The sequence below is a fragment of the Lagopus muta genome, chromosome 4 (assembly GCF_023343835.1).
Source record: "Lagopus muta isolate bLagMut1 chromosome 4, bLagMut1 primary, whole genome shotgun sequence".
NCBI lineage: Eukaryota > Metazoa > Chordata > Aves > Galliformes > Phasianidae > Lagopus > Lagopus muta.
Genome location: NC_064436.1, coordinates 10,042,568 through 10,067,040, shown reverse-complemented (window position 1 = coordinate 10,067,040; position 24,473 = coordinate 10,042,568). Strand labels below are relative to the sequence as shown.

Sequence of the window (24,473 nt, the reverse complement as noted above, 5' to 3'; positions counted from 1 at the left end):
GGTCCATTTGAAGGCCTGGCTGCCCAGAATCCTCTGGTTTGCACAGGCTATACCAAAGAGAGAAACAGATCCTCACTTTGCACCCCTTCCTATGGATGTCAGCTCAATGAGACCAGACTATTTTTGGTGGTTGTGGCAGAGCAGATTTAAAAGGATCAAATAAAGTAGTAGCCAAAGGTTCCGATTCTTCCCCAAGCTGTACCTTCTGCAGCCTTTTGTCACCTGCATCAATATTGTATATAAGTCAGGGAATAATTGGTTCACGGCGTTCCCGTCTGGGCGTACAAAAGATTGATGTGCTGTAAGTCCCATCAGTGCTAATGCGCGTTGTTATATGCACATAAATTCTTGCATGCCCACAGGCCTCTTGGATTTCTTTGAAGCCTTTGGGTAGGTATCATTACTTTTTTCTTTCTTTTTTTTTTTTTCTTTCCTTTGGATATCACAAGAACATACGCATTTTGGATTGGCTTAGAGCATGATGTGATTTCACACATGTTTATGAAAAATAAACCGTGCCGATCTTGCAATACATCCCATTGTGATCATACCAGGCTTTTTCAAAATAGCAGCAAGAATAGGAGTCTAGATTGTGCAAAGTAACTTTGTGTGAGGGAGGAAGGTGTGGGGTTGTTTTTTATTAAAATGATGGTTTTTTTCCCCCCATTAAAATGTCTTCACCCGATCTCAGCTCCGAGTGCACTGCAGTGGCTTGGGAGAGACTGTCAGAAGGCTTGCAGGAAAATGGTGTGAACAAGCACATCTGCTCTAGGGTGTAAAGGCTGTGTGTACGTGGTGATCAGGGGGTACTTACATTCACCACCTCCCATGTCTCAGTCGTGCTTCTCCTAACCCAAAAGTTTCCAGAACAAGCAGTACATCTCCTGGAAAGAGGCTCAGCTGGCCTCTTGCATTCGACAGTACAGGAAGAAATGCACGACACAAAGCTATTTCACCTTCTTTCCTTTGACTTGCTTCGTGCAATACTTGCTGTGTGCTGCAAAAGCTACCAGCCTGGAGACGGGCTGGCATTAAGGGTCTCGCGTTTACATGATGTTTGAGGGGAGACTTACACAAAGCCAAGTTTCTTTTGTCAGCACATGCGATGATGCCTGAAGATTAGAAGCAGCTCTCCTAGATTCTGCACCCTATGGAAATCAGCGTGGCGCACGTTCAGCGGCTCATTCACAGACTAAAGCTGCCGAGGCCCAATACGATCATCTTGCCTGACTGCCTGTATAATACAAATTGGCAGCATTTCAACAATGAATAATAATAACTCATTAATAAGTGATGGGAGCTGAGAGTCAGCGGTGTTTCCAGACGCGAGAAGGCTTCCTGTAGCACACAGCCCTGCTGGTTCTGTGTACGGCATCTCCGGATTACAGCAGGCAGTCTTGGGAGAATTGAGGGCTGGTCTGCGAGATGCAGATCTTACGTGACTTATGTCTGGATCAAAAGGAGGTTTAAAGACTTTCCTGTTGCTATTGACCAATTGGAAGCAGATCCCAGGCCGGCGCGATAGCTCTGATATGTGGAATGCAGAGGATTAAAGGAGCTTCAGCAAGAGATTTGAGGACACGTCGGTTGTACGTCTCTCGTCTCCCTCACAACGCCTAGTAGATCTGTGACAATACTTTGTACTCGCTCTTTTACTTTGGAGGAAGATCTATTTTAATTAGAGCACGACTTCAGCTCCAGGGATTCTTTTCAGCCGTGCTCACGTCAGGATGTTTAATTTCACCTTTGTGGAAATCAGCTGTGCTTTGGAGGCACATAACGAGCTGTGCTCCCGTCCAGCCTTACGCAGAGCCTGCAGGGAGAGTGGAAGGTCTCAGCATCCCTGCAGGCAGGTGTGACCCAGTCCCTCAGAGCCACCTGCCTGCAGTCCCGGGCATCCACAGGGCAGCTGCCATCTCTGGCAGCCCCTTGTAGCCCTTGCTACCTCCAAATCCAGAGACCATCAGGTGGCCCGGCAGGGAGTGGGCCGCCATGCCACGTCCCGTTGCTTAGCAACACCTCACTGCCAGCCATCTCCCCTCAGCCTGCTGAGGTGAGGTAAGCGCAGCGCAGAGCAGCACCACGGCGACGCTGGCTGCTGTCGGCGCTGGCTTCGTGCTGATGGTTATTGCTGCAAAAGGACCGGGGAGTATTGCTTGACATCCTCCCTCATTTGAAATTCTTACTCCTTCAGTGGCTTGCCTGCATAATTAATGGACGGTCACTGTGTTACCGTGCACCTGACATGCGGTCCGATCAGCCATTTCTAAAGTGGTTGCTGCTTCTGGAGGTCTCTATTTTTCAGCAGTAAATTGGAACACTTGAGGCCTTCTCCTCGAAAGTACCACAGTTCCGTATGAAGAGTCGGGCTTAGTGTTGCCAGCTGTGGCCATCGCTTTTTAGTCCTCATGTATCTCACAAACCCTGCTCCTCACCACTTTCTGTCCCTTCCAAAAGGACACTGATGCTAACATGAAGTTTTCCAGATTGCAAACATTTCTGCGCACAAAGAGGAAATCCAGGAAAGCCGGGGCTTTACTGACGTGAACAGACTTCTTTTTTTTCCCCTCTGATCTTAGTCTGACCATCCTGAAGAGGTATTCCCTCAGCCTCTCCTTGCTCGATAACTGCAGCTCAGGGCTGACCTGGAAGGCTTTGTTCGTGCTGCCAGCTAGTTACCTGCTGCCAGCTCTTCTGCTGAGCCTTCATTCGAGATTGGTTTTATTCCATTGCTTGGCACCGAGTGACTTTCTCGCTCACGAGAAGGTCTGGCAGGCAGGGGACAACTTTGTTTTATGTCGGAGCAGCGCTCTGCGGCGACACATGCATATGTATATCTGCCATTGCCCTCTGCTGGGATACGCCAGAACTACTGGCGTGTGCCTCCAGCCGTTCTGATTTCCTCAGTAAAGTCTCCTTTACTTTGGGAAATCACCTGCTTTGGATGCACAGACAAGATAGGTGCTTCTGTTCAGCAGGCAGTTAATTACCACGTAGCGCCCAGCACAACGAGCAGCACGGGAGCTGCCCCAGCACAGACATGCACGTGGCCAGGCTCAAACCACTGAGGTTCATAAAAGCCATCTCTGCTGTAACGCAGAGTTTTGCTTTTTTTGCTTTTTCTTTTCTTTTTTTTTTTTTTTTAAAGGATGGGGTTATACATCTTTTCTTCATCATGCAGCTCTTTTTATCGCTGATCGAGCTGCCTTTATTGTCGATAAGTACTGACAGATGTACCGACCTGACAGTTCACCACTTTCCATTTTAGACTGTATGTTTGGTTGCTGTTTATGTGTTTTAATCACTTCGAATCAGATGCCCATACAGTTTATGAGCTCAGCACTCAGGTGTACTGCCTGATCTGCATCTGTTCACCTTCGTGCTGAGGACGGTGTTATGAAAGACCCAGCCTAAAGGCTCTGAGATGGAGGACTCTGAGTCCGCCTTTGAATCTAGTTTTCCCACAGCTGGGGTCATTAATCGCAACCTCCTTGAAATGGCTTCCTAAAACAGAGGCCTTTGAAAGACCCCGAAATGAAGACCAGGGTAGAAATGAAGGCCCACCGCTGGGGCGCTGCAACAGAGAGGTACACCTGAGAGGAGAGGCAGCGTGCACCTTCACGGCACTGCACCAGTACAGAAGAGGATGGCACTGCCCAGCTGTTCCTCGGAGAAGGAAGACAGCTGTGAATCCCACTCTCTTGGTCAAGGCAGACTGGTGGTTTGGGAGGAAGTTGTCTGAAATGCAGGACAGGAGCGGTCTGTGGGAGTGACTCAGTGCCAGCCATTTCTTTCTTGAAACTACAGCGAACAGCAGCAGAGGTACGTTGTGCACCCGCTTTTCTTTGTTTGCTCACGCAGAGGGGCGAACAGGAGATCAACCACGTAACGTGTGAGTGCAATTAGCAGTACTTTCATTGGACACCTCGCCCTGGTCACTGCCTGGATCAGCTGATGTCCCTGTGCTGGCTGAATTGCCTTTCTCAGCTCAGGGAGAGACGGTATGGCAGCGTGCAGGAAACTGCTGCTAAACTAACAGATTTTGAAAATAAGAGGCATCCCACCTGCAGAATTGCCTTCATAATCTTTGAATAATCCAAATGCTTCTCAGAATAGTTCATGTAAGCGGCTCTGAAACAAGGAGTGTAGAAATAGGTGGCATCAGCTTGGGACATTTATTTTTAGGTAACACTTTTTTTTCCCCCCCTTTTTTTCGGCATCAGAACTACTTTCATCTTCTTCAGAGCCGGAGCTATAAATATCTTCCATTCAGATCGTGGGCCTCTGACATGAGTGTGGAGCACTTCTCCCAGCTGCACATAACAATCATATTTTCTTCCATTCCATGGCACTCTCACAACCCTCTGATAGAAAATGCCCTCTCAGCTCCTAAAATCCATTAGTTATCTTCCTGAGGAGGAGGTGGGGGATACTCCTGGGAAGCCACTCAGGATGGGTTGTATCTATCAAATGTAACACGTCCCATTTCTGCCTGTTCCTAAGCAGCGTTACACAGTTCACTTCCCTGCATTTCAGAGGCTTGCTGCTTCTTCGCTTTACACCTTGTGAAATCAATAGCATGCGCCAACAGCTTTTGTCTTTGCTCTCCTTTGCTTACTGGTTCCTTTCACAGTGAGGTCCTCGCCCCCAAGGCTGGCACCTCGACAGCTTCAGGGTGACAAAGCTTTACTTGTCAGTGTGTTTTATAGGAAGCACCTAGCAAGAAAGAAATTAAAGTCTCTGTTAATCCCAAATTTAGTTCCAATCTCAAGATTTGTCACCAGACAGACATGTAGCCTGTAGCACTTAGCCTGTCTGACAATGTTCTCCCGCTACAGTCCTGTCAGTCCCACTTGTCAGAAGAAAATGGTATTTCCGATGAGGACTAGTGGGAGCTGCACACAAGTGCATTAGCTGCTATTTCTGATCCATCACACGAGGCTGGTTTTCTGCTTCCACGAATTATCGAAGCGTCTCTAGAAAGGGGGTAAGTGCACAGAGGGTTTCCATGCCAATTGCGGGGAAAATACTGGAATTGTAGCACCTGCTCTGCAAGGCTGTTTTTTTCCCTCTCCTGCATCCCAAGATGAGAACGGAGCAAAGAGAAGAGAGGCTGCAGGGCCTTTGGTGAAGCTGCAGAAAGGCAACACCGCCCCAGAGGAGGACCGGGTATCAAGTTTAGGTCTGTCTTCTCTGACTGCTGCTGTTCCTCTAGGGAGCCTTGCTCAGTTAATCTAGAAGAAAAAGCGCCAGGAAAAATAAATAGGCATTCCCCTACCACTGAATGTACTGCTCTGTGCGCCACAGTTTGGAGTTGCAGGTTGAGCAGTAACATTTCCGCTGTGTCAATCGTCACGTGCTTAGGTTTCCTGTTGGTCAGAGGTGCGTGTGCATTACCATGCGTGGACATGGTTATGAAAGCAGTGTTCTCTTAAAAAATACTCATAGCTCGGAGCAAGCACAGCATGACCGTGGAATATACTTCGAGTTGAATTGTCCCGGCGTCACTCATGATTTATGCTAGTTTGAAAGCAAACAAAAGCACTCAAGGTGACTTTGGAAATTGATTCCTTCTTCTTTTCCTGGGGTCCGTATTGTTCTTCGTTTGTCAGTCGGGATTTCATTTTTGGCAACTGCTAGTTTAGTATTGCTTTCAGAAATTGGTTCTGCTTTTGCCTAGCACTTTCAGCATCACTTTTCTTCCAAGGGGAGCTGAGGGAAGTTAACTTTTTAAATGGAGGAAAGGTGAACATCCTAAGCATTTTTATATTTTGAAATTGCAATGCTACATCTCCTTGGAAGGTTTAAAACGCAAAAGTCAAGTCTCGAATAAAATTAAAAGTTGATCTTTCTCGAATTAATTTTTCTCTGGACAAAAACACACTAGTGAGAGTGCTCAGATCAGTGCGAAAAACAGGTCTCTCTTTGAGTGTGTGGCTTTGTTTGATCCCTGCTTTGTGCAGTTGCAGTCTGCTCTATGGCTTGTAAGCTAAATACATAAGGATGTAGTCATCTTCAGACATCGTACCGTTCCAGCTTATAAGCTGTGAGAAGAATAAGGCAATTTGCACAGGAGAGAGAATGGGATGCGCTTTGTTTTGACACATCTTTGTGTCAACTCAAGTCATTATCTCTTGTCAGAACCCCTTCGTTGCAAGCTGTAGGGACCGTAGCTTGGAAGCGCTGTCTTTAAGGAACACAAACTTGCCACCATCACAGTTTATTAACGAGCACGGCTAATAAACGAGTATTGCTATTTTGTGGTGCAGAAGAACAGAGCCACTCGGTCTGCGTCCTCTCATTTCAAAGCACAGCGTTCATAGTGCAGAGAAAGCCTCAGTGTTTGATTTTAATGGGCAGTATCTCTTTCTGGGAACTGAAATGTGGTTGCCATTTTGGCACCAAGGTGAATACTTCTTCATGCCGTTTGCAGGCTCAGATGGGTTTTATTCCCTTGTTAATCTGAAGAGGTACCCTTCAGTCAAGTGAGGCAGTCTAAGAAAATCCTCTCCTGCTGTAAATCTCTGAGCCTGTGTTTAGCATAGAAATGAATTTCCCGAATCAGATTAGGAAGCATAAGGGAACTGCATGAGCCTAGAAGGGACTCATAGCCGGCCTGTGTAGGAGACTCATGGGCTGGAAGCTTAGGTTTGCCTCACACAGCCTTTTCCACACCTCCCTTCCTTCCGTCTCCTGAAATAGCCCCCTGCGCTGTGTGCGGGGACCCAAGTTGCAGATTGCCGCGTGTCGGCATTTCTTTGTCGGTGAGGGTTCAGTACCCGGGGAGCCATCTCCTGCACTTGTAACTCGGCTGCACGGTGAGCTGAAGCACCGCTGAGTCACATTCCTAATTAGAGCTGAAGTTACCCCCAGATGCGTGCATACCTGTGGGGGAGCCAGCAAGGAGACGGCCCCTAGCCTGCAGCTCTGCTCGGGGCAAACCCAGGGCCTCGTCTCACTGCTCGTGCCAGGGTTGCGGGTTTGTTACCGGCAAGAGCGCAGCCTCAGCTCCACTCGCTTTGTTAACATTCACTGGTTGAACTACAGGAATAGAACCTCTGCTTTCTGAAAATCAGCTTGTCCTCCAATGCCCTCTGGTGACGGGAACTAATTAGATGCCATTGCTGTTATTGAATCCAGTTGCAAAATACCGATTTTACTTTGTTCCTGTTAAATATTTTAGACAAATATTACAATTTAACATGAACAGAAGTCTGTGGTTCACTCGTTTGCGTACCAGCCTCTCTCTGTAATTGCTACAGCACTTCCCAGCAGTGTAAAAATAAGCATGTTCCGGAGACGCCATAACACAGCAAATCTCCAAAGCTTATTAGGCTTATCCTTTAAATATGTTAGTCCTGATCCTTATGGCAGAGAATTACGCTCATGTGTGTGTGTGATGGGTGCAGAAATGCCTCGTGTCACCTTCCATGCCCAATCTCGAGCGATGGAAAAGCAGCAGCCGCCAGTCACCGTTAGGAAAACCAATTGCTGACAGAAACGTAACCGCTTGTATAGGCAGGTGTGCAACTTTGGCCTGTCACCTGCCAGGGCACGGCACAGAACAGCCAGGAAGCCAGGACATGGATAGGCAAGAAGATTGATGTTCCTTGGCATTTGGGAGTCACTCTGCACGACAAGCTGTTGACAGTTTTCAAAAGGAGACTCGATAGAAATGGCAAAATAGGATAGCTGAGCCACGAACCCATGTGAATAACACTGAGATACACACTGACTCATGGGCAAATGCCATTTTAATTGAAAATGCAAAAATCCTGAAAAATTTCTCAATTTTGTGAGCCTAGTGAGCTTCTGTGTGTATTTTTGTATCGTTTTTCTTACAATTTGCAATCTCTGTTCTTCCAAAAAGGCCTAGAAACAGCACCTGCTTTAAGAACAAGGTGCTCCAAGAACTTGCTCCTACGGGGCGCTGCCACAGGCTGAGTGCTTACAAGCTCAGTGATTCACCAGTGATGAAGGCTGTGTGCAACTGGAGCTGCTGGCCGAGCCTTGAGCACGAAGGAGATGCAGGCCCAGGTGTAACTGGCTAAGCTACGTCGGCATGCAGCTCTGAAGCCATCTGCAGCTGCTTGCAGAGGCACCGAGCACTGTGCGTGACATCTGCAGGCTCTGTGGGAAAGGCTCCGAGGACAGCTGGAGCAAGCAAGGGTGCATTGATTTTGTCCCTTCTGCACAGCTGAGGTTTGTCGCTCTCCCACATTTGTGCAGTGTCTGTTCTGATAGCACCCACCATACCAGATTTCGTGGACAGGATCCCTTATTTTCACATCTACAGCACGTGTGCAGTGGATACACAGAGGCAGGAGACAGAGGCAGTTGACAGTCTGCGCTAAGCTCCCTGGCTTTAGGGCTCCAGGAGGGTGAAGTCTCTGGTTTCGGAAGAATCTAGAAGTGGTTTCCTCCTGCAGAAGCAGAAGTCAGTGACAGTAAGCAGACCTGAGCCAGGGCAAAGTGTTATGGAAAGCATAGCCTGAAGTGACTTGCAGCAGCTCCCTGAGGGTCTGTCACGCGGCCAAGAATAGATCCTGCATCAAAGGAGCGTTTTGTCTGCCCCTAGGCCTGGAGGCATTGCCAGCCTTGCATTTCAGAAGGAGAAGGAGATTCAGCACCTACATTTTTAATGGAGAATTAACCCCGGATTTGAGTTATTTGGAGCACCGTGCGTGCAGGTGGATGTCTTTGTTAACAAGTTATGGGCCCTCTGAGCAGAGTGCTTATTCTGATGGCCTGACAGACAGACTTGCGTGCCTTTCTGAGCAAACAGGTCAGCGCTAGATAGGCACATTAAAGGTCATTCACTACTACCTTGGCAGCATACAGTCATATTGCAACAGCAATCAAAACCTTGCTATTAAAAACAGAGTAGCAAGCGCTCTGAGCACTGAAAGAAAGTAGCGTGTGCAGCTGTTCTACCACAGTAGCTTTAATTTTCTGCTGTTGCAGGGCACGGCTGATGTGAGGTCAGCTGCGGATCAGCACGATGTCAGAACAGCCCTGAGGAGCGCAAAAGAAGTTTTGCGTATTAGTAAGGGGAAAAGTGCTGAGGAAAAAAGCTGCCCAAGATCAGTTGTTTTGAGAGGTTGCTCAAAGACCTTCCCTGAGCACGAGCAGTAGGAGGCCACGCTGGTTCCCACCGACACAGGGTGCCAAATAAGTTGTGTGCTGTTGAGGCACGCATGCTGTATTCAAGGTAAACACGGAGAGCTGAAGTATTCACAGTGTGGTATTCCTTGTGATGGGGTTGCTGGTGTACGGGAACTGCTGAGTCAGGGCCTGAATCTCTGATTGATTGCCTGAGGCGAGCACTGAGTCAGCCAGAGGAGCACAGGTGAAGGCAATTCAGCTGTGCTGCCGGAAGGGGTGGAGCCTGGCTGCACCTCTCCTAGACCTATTTAAGAGCTGGCTACCAGAGGGGAAGGATCTCTTCTGGAGATCATCTCTGCTGGTGTTTTGTGAGTGAGCCCAGGATAGGGATAAGTCTTCTATTTATTCTTTTGTGTTATCATAGTCTGCTTTGCCTAACTCTCTTGTTTATTTTGTGATTATAACATCCTAATATCCTTTGATTATACAGCTGGTGACCAAACAAGCCCAACTAGGTTCTAGCAAGCGTGGTCCTGGGAAGCTGTGGAATGTCAATGAAAATGGAGGGGCATACATTGCGATAGAAAGCTGAAGATGACACACCTGTGTTCTGTCAAACATGGAAAGAACTAAGCAGTGTTGCAGTTGAGTACACAGTTCTTATCATTAGCTGACTTTGAAAGGCGGGGTTGTCCAAATGTGATTTGCTGCAGGAATAGATGCTCAGGATGTTTCACGTGCATGCTTGTTGCTCACAGCATGCTAATTCTGTCATAAGAAACTGCAAGCGCTCAGCATCTCTGTCTATTTCTCAGCCGAGGCAGAATGATTTATCAGAAATCACTGTGGCAGAGAGAAGAGCTTAGAAGATCAGGATACACATGTGCACACGTATATGTGAACCACGTCGTGTTCCCCTGTGTGACATCATGTTGCTTTTCTGCCACTCGCTGCCTTGCCCGCTGGCAGCTGTGATTGTTCACACTGCAGGGTGGGAGGTCCCACCTGGCCCATGCACGCGCTGTGCCTGGAGCAGTGGGGCTTCGCTGCGTGAACCAAACCATCGGTGGGGTCTTGAGAGAAGAACTGCTACTTGCGAGTCTGTTGGCATGATACGGTCAGACAATATTTTGTTTTGCCTCATGCAATCTTTTCAGGGCTTAATAGGTTTCTCTCTGTAGATTACATGCACCCTCAAGAAGGAGGAGTCTTTTTCTTTCTCTTTTACTTCCCTTAAACATCTGTGCAGTGCCTGGTTTCTTTTTACAGCTGATCCGCGCAGAGACAGGCCAAAGAGGAGCCTACCCAACGATCTGCAAGACAGTGCTTGGACAGAACAGCTGAAAAAGACAGCTGGGAAGACAGGGGCGGAGTTTGTCGGGGCTGGAAGCAGAAGGCTCTGTATTTGTAGTCACATCTGACAACACCTTCAGAGAAGCAGCACAGTTCCCAGTTCTCAGTGGCTGCTCCCAGAAGCACATATGGTTCCCAGAACTGATGACTGGTACCATGAGTCATGTTGCAGTGGGAAGCTACAGGTTATCACTGCGCATCCCGCGGAGAGAACATCCCAAAATTGGAAGCAGATGGGAACCCGTCTTCTTGTAAACTGATGCCAGAAAGTTTCTGGTTAGAGTCGTGCTTTGTTCGGCACACAAGCGCAGCATCATCTGTGTGCCTCCGCTTGGCCTCCTCCCGGCCTGACACAGCAACTTACGTAACTGAAATCACAGCCTCTGAGCAGCCCACTGCCATGGCTGGAGGGAGCAGCACTAAGTGATACGGCCGCACCCAGCACGCATCCAACAAGCTCCTTACAGTAATGCATCTGTTCCCCACAGCCCTCTCTGACATGAGGCACTTTCAGCCACTCATCGTGGCTTCGATAGCCCTCGGTCAGTGCTGCAGATTCACCTTCACTTTCAGATGAGTACATCCATATTGACGATGGCTTTGTAGGTACAATATGTACAAATTTAATCACAGCACGTTCTTGTGTTTATGAAGAACCAGACTCCTCCAATGATGCCCTGCCCCTATCTCTGCAGGCACCCAGTAGCACGCTTACAGATGCGAACCACCACTTCCCAATCCCCAGTCTCCCCAGCCAAAAACAGGACTGCTGTTGGCCTCCAGAAGGACTCCAGCTGGATTTCACTGCTCTCCTGCAAGGACCGTTAGACTGTTCAGGCTTGCAAATGGCCCCTCTCTGGGAAACCACACTGTGGGGAAAGTACCAAATGCCAAACCCTACTCAGTGGAATTACATGAGAATCCACTATGTGGAGCCAGCCACTAATGATTTGGCCGACGAGAAAAGTGGATTTGAATGAGCTCGTCACCAAAACTTCAGGTGCGTGTGCTTCCCCATCGCCTTAAAGTTTGCATCTCTCAGCAGCCGAGGCACGGGACGATTTGTTGTGCTGCAACTCAGGTACGTAAGTGCATAGAGGAGTTTAGTGACAGAGCTGGCGCTGTTGTGACAGAAAGTCATATCCCTTCCCTCTCCTTGGGAGGGAATTCTCCACCAGATTTCCGCAGTACAGCTTCATCCTGCAGTTCCATTTGCCTCAGTCCTTACTTTGCTTCCATCTGGCCTAAGTTCTCACGGCCCGTCAAAGAGCACAAGTTTCCCAGTCTAAACAAGGGAACTAAGCGTAGCTTTGCTGTTGTTGCTGATAGCGTGCTGCGTTTTGGGTACTGTGTTCTGGCAGATGCAGAATCTCCTTCCAGCATTAGATCAGGATAGAACTTGAGCTAGAGGACATAGTGTTCATGCCAGGAACCGTAAGTTGTCTCAAGAGTGTCGCTTGGCCACAGCAGAGCCTTCTGTTGCAGGGGGAATTCTGTCCGTGCTGATGAGCAGCTGTGAAAAACACCATTCAACTGTGCAGCAGTGCCCAACTTCTGGTTTTTCTCGGCTTCACTGATCCCCTCCCCAGAATGCAGAAGGGAAGCATTAGGAGCGGAGATGGGAAGAGCCCATCCAAAGCTCCTGGCGAGCGCGTGGTGAGGTGAGTGCAATGGGGCTCGGGCTTTGAGCAGCCCGCTCCACACTACACCCGTCTAAAGGAGCACCGCAGTCGCTACCGCGGCCACGCCCCCTCCGCCCAGGCCACGCTCCCTCCTCGAGGCCACGCCCTCGGCGGGGCGGGGACAGGCGGGGCGGCGCGCGCGCTCCCGGCCGCGGTGTCGCGGTTGCGCCCCGCCCGTCGCCGCCGCCGCCATGGACAGCGACGAGGAGACGCTGGAAGAGACCGTGGAAGGTGTCAGCCCGGGGCGGGATGCGGGAGGGCCTCGCCGCTCGGTATCGGCGGGGCGGGATGGGCCCGGCCCCCGCCGCTCGGTCCCGCGGGCTGCGGGCGGAGGCTCGGGGCTGCGGGCGGCCCCGCATGACATCAGCGGGCTTATGCAACGGCGCCGAGCACATGGCGCGGGGCCGGCAGGGGGGCTGCGGCCGCCGGCGGGCCGCGCTCCTCCGGGCGTGGGGACGGCTGTGCTGGTCCGCCGTGTCGGGGGGGGCTGCTCGCACCTCGGGTCTGGGGGTGGCGGCGAAGGGGGCAGTCGTTCCTGTCCTTAGACGCCGGGTAGCCTGGGAGGAGTAACGGGAGCGGCAGATCCGGAACTTAGACGCGTGTTCGGACGACTGGATTTTGTTGTCACGACAGGGGAGAGTGGCTAGGAAAGGGAGCGGCGTTGTGCTCCCGCTGGAGCGCTGGGGGAGCTTCCATTCATTGGAGCAGAGCTCAGCAGCAGGCCTCGGCTCTGTAGCAAAGCTGCATCCGTGTCATTAAGCTTCGGATTGCTTGTTTTCTTTTTTTCCTGTTGACTGAGAGGCGCCGAACATCTCTTATTTGCTGAAGATGGCTTTAATTCTTTCTTCGTGTTCTGTGCCTATTAGAAGGGCTGAGTCGTTTATGCTGTGGCTGAGACTCAGAACCCCCGGAGGGGCCCTCAGAAGACGCTGCACGTGCGGCTCGGGCTGTCCCGAGCCCTGCCGTGTGCGCTGTGCGTGCGCGGAGCCCCTGCGCTGGGCTCCGCAACCCGGCGCTCCTTAACGGGGCTGAGCAGCCCCACGAGTGAGGTCAGAAGGTGGTTTGGTTTGCTTTTCAGAAGCACCTTGTGCCGCTAGTTTTGATTTAGACATAATCCGAGCGCTTTATAAAAGCCTCGCTCCTGCGGCAAGGGAAGAACTTGTGGTGTGCAGAGTAGGGTTTGTGAGCTTACACCGGCGTACCTTCTCATATGCTAAGTTAGGAGTTCGGGCCCTTTATTGAAACCTTACGTGTGCGCGTGGCGGTTTTCCCTGTGAAAGAAATGTCCGCATCAGAGTTATCGGCGCTGTGATAAGGACACGGGCATAATTGCTCAGCCCGTCCCGCTCTGCAGCGCGGCTGTCCCGGTGCCGGGAGGGGCCCGGGCCCTTCCTGCTCACGCCGGCAGTAAGGGCTCCTCTGCACCATTAAGAGAAGCCCTCGGGGACACAGCGTGGTTCTGTACTTCTGATCCCTTGCTCTGTTACTTCTCCAAGCTCTCATGCTGAGCGGTGTCTGATGGCTTTGATATGCTTTGTAAACAAGATGGGATATCTCATCATTTCCTCCTGTGCACCTTCCTGGGTGCGTTTCCATACTTGGTTGTACCGCACGTGGGAGATGGTTAATAAACTGACAAAGCATAACTCAGTTACCGTGAGGAACGTTCTCTTAGTTACTTCAAGCTGGTGAAGGTCATGTGCGTGCACATGCGGGAGGGCTCCTGGCATTCTCACCGTGCTGCTCTCCAGCAGCTTTGTGCCCCCAGCACAGTGCTATGGGCTCCAGGTACACCGGGAGCAGCTGTCGGTTTCCCTCTGGCTCCGAAGAAGCAGCGAGAGCTGCAACATGAGCTCCATTACGCTCTAAGTTAATCGGAGCTGCTGGTTTCATTCGGTCTGAAACAGAGCCACAGTGGGGATCTGTGTGTCCCCCATCTGCCGTCCCCGTGTGTGCCAGCTGCGATGGGGAAAGCTGATACGGCTGGGAGAGGCTTTGCACATCGCAAAGGCCAGGCAAGCAGCGCTTGAGGTACAGCGTGGCTGACCGACAGGCATCCTGCGTGCACGCGGTGTCGCCGATATTACGTGCTTTTATTTTTGTGTGCTTATGTGGATATAGCTATGAGGTGGCACGCCCACATTGTTGTAAGGCTTATATTTATCCCAAAACCCCCATCTTATTCAATGGAGTGAAGTGTAAATGTGGTCTTTCTCACCAGGAAGAGTATGGTTTAGATTTGAAAAGTTACTGTATTTTTAAAGCTGTGTGTTAAGAGAAGCTAGAGTGATATGGAACGTGTTTATTTGGCTCCGGGGAGAGCTCGTTGTGGCCTTCCAATCCTTGAAGGGAGCATTTAAGCAGGAGGAGGAACGGATGTTTACAAGGGTGGATAGTGACAGGACATGGGGGATTGATTTTAAACTGAGACAGGAGAGGTTTAGGTTAGATATCAGGAGGAAGTTTTTCACACAGAGGGTGGTGATGCACTGGACCAGGTTGCCTGAGGAGGTTGCGGATGCCCCATATGCGGAGGCATTCAAGGCCAGGCTGGATGTGGCTCTGGGCAGCCTGGTCTGATGGTCGGCGACCCTGCACACAACAGGGGGTTGAAACTGGATGATCATTTGGTCCTTTTCAACCCAGGCCATTCTATGATTTTATTTCAGATAGGTTTCTATGTTTTTGCTTATTCTTCTCCTATCTCTCACGTCTTCCATCCCTCTCCTGGTATCCTGCCCCTTTTTACTTTTACCTTTAGGTGTAGCTCGTTGCACAACAGCAGCCTTAGTTATACTGAATCTCTGAAAACTTTTCTTAACGTAAATGTTTTGGTGAGAGTTAAAGTTGCATACTGGAGAGCTGCTGCAACTCAGGCATCTGCGTAATCGGGGCGGTTGTGCAAACAGCTATCACGTTTAATGTGTTTTGTTGGTGTTTGTTATGTGCGTTTTCTTTCAGGACATCTAGACGACGATGGGTTGCCGCATGGATTCTGTACGGTCACGTATTCGTCCACGGATAGGTTTGAGGGAAACTTTGTTCACGGAGAAAAGAATGGCCGTGGCAAGTTCTTCTTCTTTGATGGAAGGTAAAGACCAGCTCTCCTATGTTCTGTATTTCTCTATGCTGCGAATCTTAATCCACGTTCCTCGCACTGAGTGTTTCCAAGTAATGTATGTTGTAGGAAGAGCTCTAGTTGTAGACCTTTGGAATTGGGATGTAGTCAGAACTATTGAAAAGTCACAGCGACAGGTGCTGGGCTACAGATTTCAAGCCTGTAACTGCAGTGAACTTTTACGGAGGCCTGCGAGGCAAATCAAGGGCCTGCAGCTTCCAGTGCGTTGCCACGCACAGGTGTAGGGGCCTTTCCGGTCTTCACGTGCACTCGGTCTCGGGAGCTGCTAGCAGCTAAAAGGAGCGAGTTACGTGTGGCGTTGTTCTCAGCTCTACCCCGTCTTCTGCACATTGCTCGTGGCCTGCTTTATTTTCAGAGAAGCCCCTTGAACTTGCACTTTGTTTGCCGGGAGCTGTGGCAGCGACAGGGGCTGCTCTGTGCCTGCGGGCGCGCTTCCTTCCGTAGCCCTCATCCGGAGCACCCCGAGTGCCTTCCCCCACCAGCAGCGCTTCTCCTCGCAGTTGCTCAGAACTTCCTGGGAAGGAGCGGCAGATGTCTGAAAGGACACGATTCTTCTTGGCTCTGCAGCTGCCGGTGGCACTATGAATAGCAGCTGCGAGGCCGACAGTCGTGCCGGCTCCGCTCTCCCCCTCGCTCTGCAAACCTCCGAGCAGGAGCGGAGGTATTGTGCCGCTCTGTGAGTCAGCTCCTTGTCTGCGTCCGTCTTTGCAGCCGCTTCGTACGGAGACTGTGGGGCTGTTTTCATGGGGAGCATAATATTTTTCTTCAGTTACGCGGAAGCTGATTAGGCCTCTCAGCCTGGATGAAGAAAAATCCCCACTGTTGTTTGATAATGGGGGCTTATTAAATCTTGTTCGAGACACTGAAAATCACTACTGCCCAGCAGCTGACCTCTCCAAAGCACCGTTTTTTTCCGAGCTGGCAGGCAGTGTCTCTATGGACACGTGTGCATAACGTTCCTGTGCCTGTTGATGACTTCAGCAGAGCAAGCTCTGAGCATGCAGTTGGAGAAAGTGGCCTGCGGCTTGGTTGGTGGAGCTGCTCCACCTCACCCAGAGTCCTGGCAGCGCTCCGTGGGGGAACTGGGGCTGCTGCTGTACCTCTTCATCGTTGCCAGCTCTTGATTTTTCTTTAATTAACGTAACCCTTAATGAAATGGTAGGGTTGGCTACTGCGTGACTGCAGGAGCTAGCAAAATGAAAATATACTCAAGCAGTCTGTGATACGGGTTTGGAAAAAGTTTATTTCTCCAAACTGGCCTGAGCGTATTGTAATTGAGCTATGGCAGCCATAAGCAAGCAGTGACTCTGATGGCATCACAATTTACCTAGCTTTGCTGGGTAGCGCGAGTGCCCGGGTCATGTCAGGTAGCACAGCGAGGGAGGATGACTTGGCGTAAGGCAGGGCCTGCTGTTCCCATTAACTGTGCCTTCAGCCAGGCTGAGAGCTTAGGAAGGGAGCTTATGAAGAGAAATGAATGGCAAACATTTCTCTGTGCAGCTCTCCCTCTGGCACCACGCTCTGTGCTTCAGGGCAGGAAGCTGGCAGATTTCAGTTAACTTTAAGGGTTATTAATCCCTAAACTCAATTAAACACTTTAATAGTAATAATAATAATAATAAACAAATTAAAAAACATATGGTTTTGCTGTTTTTGTTTTTTTTTTCTCCCCCTTCAAAAAGGCAACACACCCCACATGTTCCTTTGGAGAGCATGCTCACTTGTGGCAGATTCTTCTCTCGGATGGCATACTCCGAGCTCTCAGCGGTGCTAGCACTTGCAGGAGAGCACTTCACAAGCACTTTGCACAGTAGCTGTGAGCGTGAGGACCGCGCCTGGCGCTAAGCTGCAGCTGCTGCTTCCATTAAGCAGGCGCTCCCATAAACTGACAGCTCTCAGATCACAGCAGGGACGTGCGTTATGTTTGAGAAAAAGCTTTCAGTCCTGCCACCTGTAAGGAATGGTGGGTCAGGGTCCGTTGGCGTGGCTAAGAGTTGGGAGGCATATTGCATTACGTGTGACTTCTTTTACAGAGTAAGCTTAAACGTGGGCTTTGTGTGTGTTATCAGCTGCAGCGAGTTTCACTCTTGTGCTCTCAGACAAACTGCTTATGTTGTAAACATCTACATTGGAAACAGTGTTATGCAGCAAAAGCGTGTGTGCTGCAGCTGCCCGTGAGCTAAACGTGCAGGAGTGGAAGCTCAACAGTTTGTATTTCTTAGGCTGGTTCTGGCTCGAGAGAGAAATAACCGTGAAGGAGGATCTGTTCGGTGATGCTTTCATTGCAGTTTCCATTGGCTGCCTTTTTAAGCTAGGAAACAAAGCAAAACGTAGAAGTTGTTGCGTCCCTTCTGAAGGGTTCGTGAGACAAAGTCGAAGTGAGCTGAGTGTGCCTTTGTTCAAATTGCAGCACAGCACGAGTTGTGTTTGACAGGCTCCGGTCCATTGTAATAGAACTAGATGGAAAAATGACAGTGCCTTTAGCAAATCCAGGGCAGGTCGCTGCTGTGTGTGTTGCTAGGGAGCGAGCTGTGACTTGCTGACAGGCTGCGGTGTGTGCTGTAGTACAGTCTACCTGGATGACAGTTCAGTTTCTTCTCACCAGAGCGATGTCACCACAGAGCCACACACAGGAGGTAGAAGAACCTAATGTGAGCGTAGCTTTCTTGAGCAGTATGTGCTTTTTGGACCAAGAGCAGTGCATGCACTGTTTTAATTTGCTACAGCAGCCAATTAAAAAAAAAAAAAAGCTCAGCAGCGTAATTCAGATGAAGAATGCTTTGTACACTCCCTGTGCTCCGGTCAAAGGACGGCATAAAGAGCGCGGTTGCGTTGTGCCCATGTTGAGGCTTTGGATTTGCTGCTTACAGAGGTGTACAGTCTTCTATAGCTGTTCCCTTTCTCTTGTTGCCAGCACCCTGGAAGGGTACTACGTTGACGATGCCCTGCAGGGCCAGGGAATTTACACGTACGAGGACGGAGTGGTGCTTCACGGCACATACGTGGATGGAGAGCTGAACGGCCCAGCGCAGGAGTATGACAGCGATGGGCGACTGATATTCAAAGGGCAGTATAAGGACAACATCCGACATGGAGTTTGTTGGATATATTACCCGGTAAGCCTGACCTCTCGCTCTCTTTTTTGCTGAATGGAACGCTCACATGTCTTTTCTCTGCAGCCAAGGGAGATAGCTACCAAGAGCCAGTTATCTGAAAGGAAACACAGGAACCTAGGTGGAAGTTGTTTTCGTTCTGGTTTAGGATAATTCCAAGATACTGTGAAACCTTTTCGGTGCTGCTCATTGTACAGCAAGGCTGTGAGCTGCCCTTAACGTTTTTACGTTCCGGGGAGCCCAGTGCCACGTAGGATGTATTTCCATACATCTCCTTGAGAATGCAGGGCAGCAGTTCTGTCACTTTGTAGCGCTGACCGCTGACGAAAGGCTCGGGAGCTGCGCGAGCTAACGTAACCGGCTGCTCCTGCTTAGCTGGGGGAGGACTCCTACGCAAGGCACGTGCTGCTTTGGCCCAGCAAACGAGATAAAACTGGTGTGAGAGCTGTGCGTCTGCACGAGGGGTGTGCTAGTACTTCAGGCATTAAGAGAGACAGAGGTTTTCTGATTCCTGGTAGAAGCTCGGGTATTCTTCTGGAAAAAGCCTTCCTAATTGCTAGGTGCTCTTACTACCAGGCTAAGTCACAGCAACGAGGGTGGTTGTTTTTTCTCAGGTGGGCTTTTGTGCGTGCATTACTTTGGGCCCTCGTTTCATAGTCTGTTCCCGTAAAGCTTTTGTGAATTGAAGCTCAGTTTTGTCAGGCGGGAAAGAGCACGGGCTCGGACGGCGTCAAACCATGTAGAAGACCCAGTTCATTTCCTGTGTCATTTTCATCCTGACCAGAATCGTACCCAGCTTCTTTATGTCATTTTTCCTCACACCTGAGCTTACGGCAGTTAATTTAGGTTGCTTCTTTTCAGAAAGTCCGGAAAAATCACTGTGTGCTCTTCTCTTCCTTGTCCATTCAGGACGGAGGCAGCCTCGTAGGAGAAGTGAATGAAGAAGGAGAGATGACTGGAGAGAAGATAGCTTACGTGTACCCTGATGGAAGGACTGCGTATTCCGGAAAGTTCATAGATGGAGAAATGATAGAAGCCAAACTGGCAACTCTGACGTCCTTAGAGGATGGGAAACCTCAGTTTGAAGTCGTACCAGGCAGTAAGTTGGGCTAAACGCAGCGACTTGCGTTCTTGCTATCAGCTCTGCGCCGCAAACAGCTCAGTCTCAATAATATGTTCCATTAGAGGCTCTGAAGCCTGGTCGCGGTGAGAGGATGAGCGTATCAGTGAGAAGCCCTTTTTCTAAATGGTAAAATTGGGCGGAAGAGCTCAAGCCCTTTGCTCTGCAGACAAACGGGAAGTGGCCCACGTGGTGGTGCTGCTGAACTGCATTCCGTAACCCTTTTCTGGCACGCTTGGGGACGCGGTCCTGCTCGTCGCGCTCACCGTTGCCAGCTGGGTCAGCATGAAAGCCCGCTTAACAGCGGTAGCGCTGGCACAGCTGCAAGCTCTGTCTTGTAGGTAACATAACCAGCAGTGCAGAGGGGGGCTGTAGCGTGGCTGTAGCTCCGTCAGTTCATGTGGATGAGTGTACATTATCGCTGTGCGTATCGTGCCGTCTGTGTTACGGAAGTCGAAGGACACAGGGATTGGAATTAGCGAACTAAATTCAGTTGTTGTGTAACAACGTGAGTCACCAGGACCCTTCGGTCTGCTGACACAAAGAGGCTATAAAAAGGTTGGAGTCGGGCACGTCATTCCGGGATGGCTTTGGCGCTCTGGGCGCGCGCTGTGTTTGGGGGCGAGAGGGGCAGAGCCGTGCGCATGAGCACGAACCGTGCTGCTGCAAGATTGGCTCTTTGGCCACCTAACATTGCGTCACCCAATGCGAAATAGAAGTCAGTGAGAAGAGGATGGGGACTGAGAGTATCCCTACTGCCTTTTGTTTTTATTTAAGATCTCTTGGTTTTTACTTAAAACAAATCCGAGATGGTGAAGTTGAGCTTTAGAAATGGGTTTCGATTATGTTTTGAATGAAGCTGCCTTAGCCCAGAACAGATCTGTTTTTAGCACTTGGATACTGTGGGCCATGGCCTTTTACCAAACTTAGTAATAATTGGGATTGTTTTTCTCCTTACGTCCACCTTCGTCTTAACCTGTCTCCCAGACAGCTTCTGGCATTTGTTTGGAGAGGGATGTAAGGATTTCATTAGAACCGTACCGCTGAGTTGCTTAGAAATAGCAGGAAGTAAGCGACGGTAGCAGATGTGTTTTATGATTACTGAACGTTACCTTCTAGAGGATGTCTGTTCCGGTTCTGAATTAGAAAACATCACGGATGAAATAGTCCATGCTTTTTTTTTTTTGTTTCTTGTTTGTTGTCGGGTTTTTTTCTTACTGTATTTTTAAATATATCCTTTTAAACTTTGCTTTAGGTTTCAAGTAAAGACTTGAGAAGGGTCAGCTTTGGAAGGCTGTCCAGTCTCTTAAAACTTGATAGTTTAAGGATGATGTATTCATTTGCAAGTAATCTGCTGCTCTGTTACGTTGAGGGGGGAAGAGTAAAACTGTCCTGCTGAAGCAGGCCTCTCACAGAGGTGCACCTCCGTTTAGTACCCTTTTTTCCTTCTCCTCCCTTTCCCCCCGCAGCACAGTGTTTTATGCAGACATTAATTTAATTTTTGAACATCTCGATTACGTTAAGGGCCGCGTGCTTTGCGTACCACCCATTCATTTGTTTCCCTCGTTGGTTTCTCCTTTTAGGCCCGGTGTACAGTTTTGACAAATCTACTTCATCCTGCATTTCTACAAACGCTCTTCTTCCCGATCCTTACGAGTCAGAGAGGTAGGCTGTTTTTTTTCTCCTTTCCTCCGAAGCCGTCCGTACCTTTTTGCTGTAACGTTTTTAGGACCGGATTTTGCCTGCGTTTCCTCGTTTGAAACAACTGTTGTCTGAGGGCTTGTGGTACGGAGCCTATGCCACACGTCAGGAAACATTTGACTTCATTGGATTTTTCTGTCTTACGCAATAAAATTGCACTCTGGTGGATAGAACACAGCTGTACGTTGTCAGAGATTCAACTGGGATCTCTGTAGCGCTTGAGATACGTGTTGAGTCCAGTACTTTAACTCCAGTAATAGCCCCCATGCGTAACACTGCGAGCAACCAAGCGCACCGCTCCCCTCTTCTCTAGACGTAGAGCCAGCGTCACGGCAGCTCCACACAGATGCAGCGTAGTGCCAAAAGTAAATGCAGAACCTGGAGGAAAGCAGGGTTCTGCTTCAGCGAGTCGTCCCATGGTAGCAGGTGACACTCATGAACTGCTTCTGCGACTTGTACGCAGCCCATCGCGTAATTTACATTTTACTTAGAGTTAAGAAGCTTTGCTCTGTAGGAGACTCTATTGTAGTGCTGTTCTTCTACTGTGACATATTTCAGTAATCAGTGTGTTCGTTCTTCCCCTGGTAGGGTGTACGTCGATGTCTCTCTCATTTCCAGTGCTGGAGAAGGATTGTTTTCCAAAATCGCGGCAGAAGCTCGTACCGTTATGTCCTTCTACAACGGAGTGAGAATTACACACCAGGAGGTAAAGGAGAGAAAAAAGTCAGTCTCAATTTTCATTGCTCCTTCTGAACCGTTAAGATTTAATACGACAGAGTTTAATGTGAAGCAAGTGCATGTTCGACTGTGTATTTTAGGAAAAAATACATAGCCAGGAAAAGCTTTAGTTGCATGCGTTTGAGTGCTTGCTTTCAAACTGCCGACGAGGTCGACCCTCCGTGCGCACACTGGGTTTTTGCCTTGCCAACTAGGTAGACAGCAGAGACTGGGCCCTCAATGGGAATACAATATCCCTGGACGACGAAACAGTCATAGACGTGCCGGAGCCCTACAACCACGCCGCCAAGTACTGTGCCTCGCTGGGGCATAAGGCCAACCATTCCTTCACTCCTAACTGCATCTACGACCCGTAAGTACAAGTTTGTGTTCCGATGCCGAAGCCGCGAGGACGGTGCCGCGGCCCGGGATTGCGGGCTGCGGGCAGCGTGGGGCAATGGGTCCCGGTGCTGAAGGAGGTCCCACTGGAAACTGGCCAGCATTTCCTGTGCCTGGCGTCTCTTGGGACTAATCTGCGGTGAGGGTCGGGGGATATCTTCAAGTTGGCAACTTCGGTGTGAGTTTGGGTAGCTGTCCATGAGTTATAAAACGCATGAACTCCGTGCTCTCAGCCCCACTTGGAGTAGCACCGCGCTAGGTCAGCTGAGCTGCAGAAGCGTGGCCAGCAGCGTCAAATGCGCTGCCACTTGGGAAACGCAGAAAGGAAGCGTCCTGCTGCTTTGCGGTCGGTGCACAGCGTCAGGAAACTTCTGGTGCCATACGTGTGCCTGAGGGTCCAGGCGCCTTTCATACCAGCGTATGAAAGGACAGTAGATCTGTACGTGGGGAATAGTTTTCCTGCATTGAATTAGCTGGTTTCCTTTGCTGTCGGGCCCTGGGAGAGGATGAACGGAAGTGACTTTTGTTTGGTAGGTACCCGTGCTGGGGAAACGAAGACGAGCAATTTTCTGCGCTCGCCTGTCTCGTATGATGTGCGTTCATTTGCTGTTATCCAGATAGTCAGCCTGCAGGCCCATGGCAGTGATTAACCTTTTATTTTTCTCTGAGCGAGCCATGTCGCAGGACTATTGAAAGACCTCTGTCGGCAGAGCTGGGCAAACGGGTGCTCATATATCGATACGTATGCCCTCGTTCCTCAAGCCTTTATGAGGCTGACTCGGAGAAATCTGCCAACCTAATACAGATTTCAGGCAGAGCGACTGCTGAAAGTATGCACAAGGGGGGCTAACGGAGTCTGTGAGCTGCCAGCAAAGCCTTGCCATAGTGTTTCTTCTTGCCTTTAGGTTTGTTCACCCTCGGTTCGGGCCCATCAAGTGTATCCGTACCATCCGGGCTGTGGAGAAGGACGAAGAATTGACCGTGGCCTACGGATACGATCACAACCCTGCGGGGCAGAACGGGCCGGAAGCACCCGAGTGGTACCAGCTGGAACTGAAAGCTTTCCAGGCCGCCCAGCAGAAGTGAAGCGGAGCCTCCTCAGTTCAGCAAACTCAAAAAGAAACTTGGATCTATGCACTACCTTTGTACTGAAAACTGGACAACCAGGGATTGTTCATGCCGTTGCATCATAACTTTGCATTCTGTGTTAAGAGATAAGTTTCTTGCATACTAACTAGGTTTGACTGTGTTACTCATAGCAGATTTAAAATTAGCTAGCGTCGCACCAGTCTTATCTGGAGAAATTATTTAATATTCTATACGAGACGTGATATTCTTTGGTAGCTTCTGCTTTTGCACCATATGCAAAGACGCCAAAAGACTAGACAGAAAACTAACATGGGTATATCGTTCACTTTTAGTCGGCAGACTTAGTGTCGCTCTCTATCGGCCTAGGCATTATTGTGCAACTGCATTTTGCATATATGCCACTTGTGATGATAACAGTAATATTTTGATATTCTCTAATAGTAGCATCATTTTGCCTTTTTAAACCTTTGATCTGAATCTTGCAATAGAGCAGTTTATTAGCATCTAGGAGGCTGGGTTTTAACTCCCCTTTCCTCTTGTCTGAACGTTGTTCTTTCTACGAATCCTCTTTTGCAGGAGAAAATCCTTTCTAACTAGCGGAAAGGCTTGTACGTGTACGTGAGAGTGCTGTGCGTCAGTCTCTGTGGCTCTCTAAGTAGCATAGCGACGTGTCCAACCCTAATATTTATCTGGCCTTTGTGGCTGGCTTATTTTATTTAATTTATGATTATGACACGCAAATGAAGTTGTTCTTTGCACGAAGATTATCCGAGAGGAGAAACGGACCGTCTTTCTGAAGGACTTTGAGAAGTACAGGTTCTGGAAGGCGGGTACATGAACGGCGTTAGCGTCCGCGAGTCAGTCTGCGTCTTTCCCCCGTTAGGGCGGCCAGCTCTCAAGGCACAAATGGGTTCTTTTGAAGGAAACGTGCGTACCTGAGGGCAGGCTGCAGAACTCGGTCGAGGAGAGCTGTATCAGTTGTCCGTGTTCAGTTGGCAAAGAATATAGCTGTCGTTAGTAGCGCTTAGAGAGGGAGCGAATATGAGCGGAGATGT

At 49.6% G+C, this 24,473-nt stretch overlaps 2 protein-coding genes across 2 annotated transcripts in view; both read left to right on the top strand.

Annotated features, from left to right (window-relative positions):
• The window catches only part of MAML3 (mastermind like transcriptional coactivator 3), a 221,964-nt gene extending 209,855 nt beyond the window's left edge, over nucleotides 1-12,109 (top strand). The window contains exons 7-9 of the mRNA XM_048943286.1: nucleotides 9,596-9,749; nucleotides 10,375-11,458; nucleotides 11,944-12,109. The gene's annotated coding sequence lies outside the window, so the exon portion shown is untranslated. The remainder of the gene's footprint in view (nucleotides 1-9,595; nucleotides 9,750-10,374; nucleotides 11,459-11,943) is intronic.
• A 152-nt stretch (nucleotides 12,110-12,261) lies between these two features.
• Nucleotides 12,262-24,201, top strand: SETD7 (SET domain containing 7, histone lysine methyltransferase). The gene is made up of 8 exons (XM_048943297.1): nucleotides 12,262-12,371; nucleotides 15,102-15,231; nucleotides 18,194-18,395; nucleotides 19,302-19,491; nucleotides 21,096-21,177; nucleotides 21,802-21,919; nucleotides 22,146-22,303; nucleotides 23,235-24,201. The coding sequence occupies exons 1-8, from the start codon at nucleotides 12,332-12,334 to the stop codon at nucleotides 23,413-23,415; spliced, it is 1,101 nt and encodes a 366-aa protein (XP_048799254.1). The 5' UTR covers nucleotides 12,262-12,331; the 3' UTR covers nucleotides 23,416-24,201.
• The last annotated feature ends 272 nt before the right edge of the window (nucleotides 24,202-24,473 follow it).